The sequence below is a fragment of the Chenopodium album genome, chromosome 23 (assembly GCF_948465745.1).
Source record: "Chenopodium album chromosome 23, dcCheAlbu1.1, whole genome shotgun sequence".
NCBI classification, from domain to species: Eukaryota; Viridiplantae; Streptophyta; class Magnoliopsida; order Caryophyllales; family Amaranthaceae; genus Chenopodium; species Chenopodium album.
In genome coordinates this window covers 3,229,553-3,236,804 of record NC_137856.1, presented here as the reverse complement: position 1 = coordinate 3,236,804, position 7,252 = coordinate 3,229,553, and the positions used below count along the sequence as shown (strand labels likewise).

At 34.6% G+C, this 7,252-nt stretch overlaps 1 protein-coding gene across 1 annotated transcript; it reads left to right on the top strand.

Moving 5' to 3' along the window:
* The first annotated feature begins 556 nt into the window (after window positions 1-556).
* Window positions 557-7,252, top strand: LOC145607841 (microtubule-associated protein 70-1-like). Its single transcript, XM_081663437.1, has 11 exons — window positions 557-1,032; window positions 2,714-2,799; window positions 4,173-4,238; window positions 4,346-4,516; window positions 4,711-4,881; window positions 4,978-5,133; window positions 5,239-5,385; window positions 5,766-5,837; window positions 5,918-6,439; window positions 6,527-6,714; window positions 6,814-7,252. The coding sequence occupies exons 1-11, from the start codon at window positions 852-854 to the stop codon at window positions 6,830-6,832; spliced, it is 1,779 nt and encodes a 592-aa protein (XP_081519563.1). The 5' UTR covers window positions 557-851; the 3' UTR covers window positions 6,833-7,252.

Here is a 7,252-nt window from a genome sequence, read left to right as displayed (position 1 = left end):
TGATACTGTGACATTATATCTTATACATTTAATGGTACAGAATATTGATTACTAAGTTTAAGTAGTCCATTGTATTAGCAGTTTATATAAATTAAAACGATTTATTTTATAAAAAGCGAAATACCATAAACATTTTTTTTTTCAAGTTTAGGAAACTCTTAAGGTACATAAGAGTCTTACCAAATGAGCCAAAATCAATTTTGCCGAACATACCCTTAGCGACGTTAATAATGAATAGTGAATATGATCCAAAGGAGCCTGGCAAACACCTGGAATACAAGGGAAGGAAGAAAGCAGAGGAATGAGAACAGAACATCCATCACGTGTTCACAATCACATAAATCAGATCCTGCTATTCATTCTTTCGAACGTGGACCAACTTTATACAATACCCTTCAAATTATTAACCAATCAATTAATTAATTCTTTTATTTAATTAATCAATAATTAACCCCCTTAATTTAATCCCTCTTATTAAATCCCCGCCTAAATCCTTTATATACCTTTCAAAATCATCAAACCCAAAAAAAAAAAAAAAAAAAAAAAAAAAAAAATCCAGCCAAAAAGGCAAAAAGCACATTCCATAAAATCATAAATTATTAATTTTTAAAAAATCATTCCCCATATTCACTCTTCCCTCCCCTTCATTTTCTCTCTCTTCACACTTACTTTCTCTCTCCTCATTTTTTCAAATTCAATCAAAATATTATTTTTGAGCTACTTGTTATCATTATTATTACCAGTACAAAGTACTAAGTAGTAATTTTGAAGAAAGATTTGATTTTTATTCTAGGGTTTGTTGAATTTGGGAGTGGAAATCGGAATCTGAGCAGATCTCGCCGGAAAAATCAATGGCGAACGGTGAAGCGACGGCGGCGCCGGCGAAGTTAACGACGTCGGCGTCGTTTAAGTACCGGAAAAAGAGCGGCGGACATTCAAGAGTAAATTCGGGAGTTGAAGATGTTGTTCATTTGTTGCACGGTTCTGATCCTGTTCGCGTTGAGCTCACTCGCCTTGAGAATGAAGTTCGAGGTTTTTTTTTTAAAATTTAATTTAATTTAATTTTTGTAAGTTGGTGAATGAATTTTTAATTTTACTATTGGCATTTTTGAAAATTTGAATATTTTTGGTATTCGTATCGAATATAATCGTGGTCCCGAATGAACATAAAGCTCAAAGATTGCAAACATATAGCTCAATGATTATGAATATATACCAGTAGTTTATTTGCTATTGTGTTCACATGGAATTTACAGAATGATTAAGGGTATTTTTTTTTAAAATTTTTGAAGAAATTTTGTGGTTTAATTTTTTGGAATTTAAATTTTTGATGGATATTTTGAGAGGCAATTTTTTTTTAAAAATCTATATTAATTGGCATTTTCAGATTGTTGCCGAAAATATCAGGAAAAGTTTTTATTTTATTTTCATAATTTTGATTGATTTATGCGATTTTTCTATGTTTTTTTTTTATTTTTTTATTTTTTTTATTTTTTTAAAATGGGTTTGTAAATTTAGGTAGAGGATGTTCCGTTTTGAGTTGTGACTGCTGAGTGCTGTCACTTTTTTTGATCAATTCTTAATTAAGTAAAAGGTTGTTTTTTTTCGCTTTATTAATCGAGTTTATAATTTTAGGTAGTTGAATGACTTTTAGTGTTTTTTCTTATTTATTTGTTTGAATAGTAAGTGTTAATTAATATGAAATTGTTGTCTCCTTGCTATAATTAAATTAAGAGTGAATTATGGAGTATTCATTTTGGATCTTAGGTAGATTATGTTGTATTTTATGACATATTAAGCTTAATTTCCTTAGATGGAAATGATTAATTTTATTGGGTTATTGGATTGCAAAAATGTATATTTCTATTGCAAAAAGTAACATAGCATCTATTGACTGAAGAGGTAAGTTAGATGATTACGCTACTTCAGGAATTATGTTTTCCCTATAACTTTAATAATGTTATGAATAAAATTCGAAAACTTTGAATCGTAATGCATACTCTTTTCTAAAACAAGAACAATTTGTCAAAAGTGATCTATTAGAGGGCTGCAACATTTGCATATTTTTAGTGACCGATGATGAAATCAATGGTCAATTTGGATATGAACAAAAGGTTAAGAGGATTAGTAGAAAATGGTTGAAATTTACATATTAAAATAATTAACTTCTGATGATGGTGAATCGATGTTTGTCCGCTATTTTAGGATACAATTATGAAAGTGTGAAGAGAATAATCTTACTGTATGGGAGGACTTGCTTTTACTATATTGAGCGAATACGGATTAGATAACATCAATATACAGACCCTCTTCCTGGTAAGCTTTATGTGATTATTTATCATGATGGCTGCATGGAGCAATGGAGGCAGTTTAGGTGTTTAGCTTGTCTACGTATTACTCCGGGATAGACAACGTTTGTATTGGGTTCAATGGATGTAGACCCGGCTGGTTTAGTTAGTAGTTATTGCATAGTAGATAAAGTTTGGATCTGTCCTTGCATATTAGGTAAATTAGGATAGGCCTTCTAGTATCGTTGTGGTGTCTTGTGATTAGGGAAGCAACTTTCAGTAGTTATACCTACATTGGGTCTGATAATCCTAATCGTACTTGATTGTCCATTTGTCCTATAAATTTGTTGGACATTTGTTTTTATTACAGATGGATGCCTTGTAAATGTATCTAATTCATGTATACTTTTTTTCTTATGCTGCAGAGAAGGATAGAGAATTAGGAGAAGCTCATGCAGAAATCAAGGGATTAAAACATTCAGAACGCCTTAAAGAAAAGGCAGTCGAAGAGGTATTTTTGACATAAATCTGCCTCCCCTACATTCTTGCTCTATGCAGTATTGCATAATTTCCAATCTTCCCAATGCTCAATTTGCAATAGGATTTTGGAGTTTTAAAACCAGTGTGTTAAAAGGCACTCTATGTGCTATGATTTGAGACGCGTTAGGCATGGTGATCTCAGTGAGGTGTAATTGGTGCATTCTAGGTGCTGGAAAAAAATTAGTCATGTATATGTGTGCTATATATGAAATAGTTGCCAGTTTTAAGCTTTAACCTATTATGAACTCAATCCAATTAAGGAATTAGTTTGTTAGTTCTTGCAAACAAAATGAAATAAAGAAACACATGGGAGTAATTGATCAATCAAGAGAAAGTTTGAGGAAAATTAAGGGATGGTATTCAAAGTAATTGAAGAGCGGGGGAAGGGAAAGAGGTGAACAGAATATTAGTACATCAAAGTTGGACCTGGATTTTTTTTATCAACTTTTTTTTTTTATTATTATATTATGGTATTCGAGTGCATTGTTATAATGTTTCTAGCTAATTTTATTTTCTTGTTAAGACTTTAAAATATTGGTTAGGTGAATGATCATAGTTCCCATGGAACACATGTGCGTTTTCTTAGGTTTACACCTTGGCTTCTCGTTTTATGCTTAGACCTTGGGAACCTATAAGTGAATATTCTTCATGGCTTCCATATTACTACTCGATGCACATCTATCTCAGTTGTGCTAATATTATTGACAGGCAAATTGGTAGCTTCTTCTTGCGTAATGTCTAATAATAGACAAAGTGTCGTTCAATCATGATGTGGGTCAATTTAATCAAGAACCAATGCCATAAAAGGATTATAAATAGTAAGTGAACCATACTTCATTTTTGTTTGATCGATGAAACCGAGGACAATACACTGTGAACTTAATAGTTTCCTAGAATTTTTGTACCTCTGAAGAAGCTCATGTGAGTTGGACTTGTTATACGAATAAAATCTTCTAATGACACAATAAAAAAAAATTAAATGTTAGAATCTAGGTTGGGCTGTAAAATAATGCTTTCTCTGCAATGGCTTGTAATGTCTTTTCCGGTCTTAAATATTTATGCTATTGTACAAAACATCATGATTGCAAGTTCCATTATTTCTAGCATGGAATCTTCCAATGACGATCTACCATACAATCTGCGTTTATTGGTATATGAGAGATGTCAGAGAACAACTTTTTTTGTAATTGGCTTATGTGCACATCCTGTCGTCGTGGTAATTTGTGCTGAACACTGCCTTCTTTCACCTCTTAAGGGTATACTTTGCACGTAGTTCATTGAGATACATGTTCAGTTTTGTACAAATGAACAAGGCTGATCACACGTTATTTGGCTCTATTCCAGCTTAGTGAAGAGCTTCAGAAAGTGGATGGGAAATTAAAAACTACTGAGGCTAATCTGGAAAGCAAGGTACCAAGCTTAAATATTATTATATCAATTGAAACTTTATCTTCAGAACTTAAAGCATAGAGGATGGCTTATGGATGCTATAGTGAAGTTTCAACTTAATATTGCAGAATCTTGAAATAAAAAAGATAAATGAAGAGAAGAAAGCAGCTCTTGCTGCACAATTTGCTGCTGAAGCCACACTTAGACGCGTACATGCTGCTCAAAAGGATGATGACATGCCACCAATAGAGGCCATTATTGCTCCGCTAGAGGCGGAGCTAAAGCTTTCAAAGCAGGAGGTACATATTGTCCATTATTCTTCATTTAGTGCTGCATTAACCCATTATTAATTTTCTACTCGTAAGTCAATTTGTTAAGGTGGTTTGCATGAATGCTGCGTATCTCATCTTTGCCCATTCCCTTGTTTGGATGAAAAACCAGATCTTGTGGAGTTGGAGAAAAGTTCTGATTCACTGGTCTATTTCTTTTCTAGATTGCAAAATTGCAGGATGACAACAGGGCATTGGATCGTCTTACAAAATCCAAGGAAGCTGCATTATTGGAGGCAGAGAAAACTGTTCAGATGGCTATGGCAAAAGCATCCATGGTTGATGATTTGCAGAACAAGAACCAGGAGTTGATGAAGCAGATTGAAATCTGTCAGGTATACTGATTTGCTGTTTTTAATTTCTTTTTCTAGTCAAAGTACACAAATATGGTCACTTTTCAGCTGCTTATTAAATTATATGGATTCTATCAGGAGGAGAACAAAATATTGGACAAAATGCATCGTCAAAAGGTAGCAGAAGTTGAAAAGTTAACCCAAACAGTTCGGGAGCTTGAGGAAGCAGTGTTGGCTGGTGGAGCAGCTGCCAATGCTGTGCGTGATTACCAACGTAAAGTGCAGGAGATGAATGTAATTCTATGTTCTTATAACGGATGTTGTTTCAAGAAATAGACAGCTTGATCAGTATGGCTTGTGCTTTATGCTGATAGTGATTTATTATTGTTTTCTTTATAGGAGGAGAAGAAAATCCTAGACAGGGAGCTTGCTCGTGCAAAAGTAAACGCTAATAGGGTTGCTACTGTTGTGGCAAATGAGTGGAAAGATGGCAATGACAAAGTAATGCCTGTAAAGCAATGGCTTGAAGAGAGGAAATATTATCAGGCATGTAATCTTGTTATCTGTTTCAATTGACTATCTTGATGACCTTACTATAGATAAGGATGCCAATGGCCTAAACCGTGTTTCAAGATTTCACCTAAATCACTCATCTGAGTTGTTAGTGTTTTGGAAATGTTTACTCTTTGCTTCTCTTAAACTTTGACTTAGGATGACCTCGAGTGGGTGATACTGTGAAAGCCATCTAAAAAATAGCTACCTACAATAGTTCCTGTAGTAGATGGCATGAATCTTGGTTTCCAATTCTTTTATTTAGTGGTTCTATATTACTCTTTTTCTGTAGGTCTCTGTTTATCTTTCTAATGAATGTTAATGTTGAAAACATTTATATTTTTTAAATAATATCAATTTCTGCATCATTGCAGGGAGAAATGCAACAACTTAAGGATAAGCTTGCTGTTGCCGAGCGTACAGCAAAAGCAGAAGCACAGTTAAAAGTGAGACTCCTTTAGTTTCTTCTTTTGATGTAGTCCATCATTCTCTATGGTTGTCTAATTCTTGCATTACTTTCCATTAGGAGAAATACCAGTTAAGGTTTAAGGTTTTAGAAGAAAGACTGAGAGGATCTGCGAGTGTCAACTCTTCCCGTGTCACCCCAGAAAGAAGAAGCATAAGCAGTGGTCGAACACGACGCCAATCTCTTGGAGGAGTAGAAAATTACTCAAGGGTGGCTTCTAATGGATATTTATCAAAGAGAACAACAAATTCACCATCCGGCACTCTACGATCTAATAGCGTAGTTGCATTGCTAAAGAATGCCAAGAATCCGTCACAATCATTTGACGGCGGTGATAAATCTCAAGAAGGAGGTAAGCCATGTCCAATGATGCCAAACACAACTTCGAATGGTATTGACAAGACTCACAATGGCTCCCAGAGAGAGGATGATCACAATAATCTAGTTGAAAAAACAAAAACAGATTGTGATGACTATGTATCTGGGGCATTGTATGATATGTTACAAAAGGAAGTTGTTACTCTAAGGAAATCTTGTAATGAGAAAGCTCAGAGCCTCAAGGACAAGGATGATGCTATTGAGGTTAGAAATTGCCGCAGCTTCCAAACTCGCTATCTTTGTTTTATTTCAATGTTGGTTACATCTTACCTTAATGTATGAATTTCTCAGATGTTATCAAAGAAGGTTGAGACCTTGAACAAGGCGATGGAAGTCGAAGCAAAGAAAATGAGGAGAGAAGTAGCAACGATGGAAAAGGAAGTTGCTTCCATGCGTATTAACAAGGAAAATGATCAAAGGAACCGGAGAATGAGTATGGCTAGAGGGGTTGTCAATGGTTCTCAGCCACATTCTGCAAGGTAAAGTGTTGGGGCATACTGAAGGTTATTTATTTAATTTAATTCTTTTCTTTATACAGGAGATTGGTTTTTAACCAGGTTGTCTTTTCTACCATTCAGGAACATTCGGCATATGTAGGAAATGATCCTTGCAAGGTGAAATTACACTCGTAAGGATTCAGTCCTTGAACTCTAGGATGATAGGGCTTTATTTTACAGATTTCTCCCTCCACAACTCGCTTTCTTCTGACATTCCCGCTTCCTATTCAAGAGGCTTCCCCAGTCTGCTATTCATTTGTAAAGAGCTGACTTCTAGATTGGTCCACGGAGAATTACATCAATCGTGTATATTTTTGTATTAACAACATGAGTGTGAATCTATGTGAAAGTAGTGGTGTGTATTAGGTTTTTGTGGTCATCTTTCAATTATATTTGATTTTGAAGGATTGCTGATATTCTGTAAAGGGCATGGTTGCATGCCCCAGTTGCTACTCTTGAAGTACGGGTGAAAGCTACTTTGACTTCATAACTAGTTATGGATTATAGATCTTTTCTGAAA

Excerpts from the sequence above, each read along its gene's own strand:
- LOC145607841 (XM_081663437.1), top strand. The coding sequence starts at position 852 with ATGGCGAACGGTGAAGCGACGGCGGCGCCGGCGAAGTTAACGACGTCG. Across the intron at positions 4,882-4,977 it reads AGCAGATTGAAATCTGTCAG|GAGGAGAACAAAATATTGGA; the intron begins GTATACTGATTT and ends GGATTCTATCAG. Across the intron at positions 5,134-5,238 it reads GTAAAGTGCAGGAGATGAAT|GAGGAGAAGAAAATCCTAGA; the intron begins GTAATTCTATGT and ends TTTTCTTTATAG.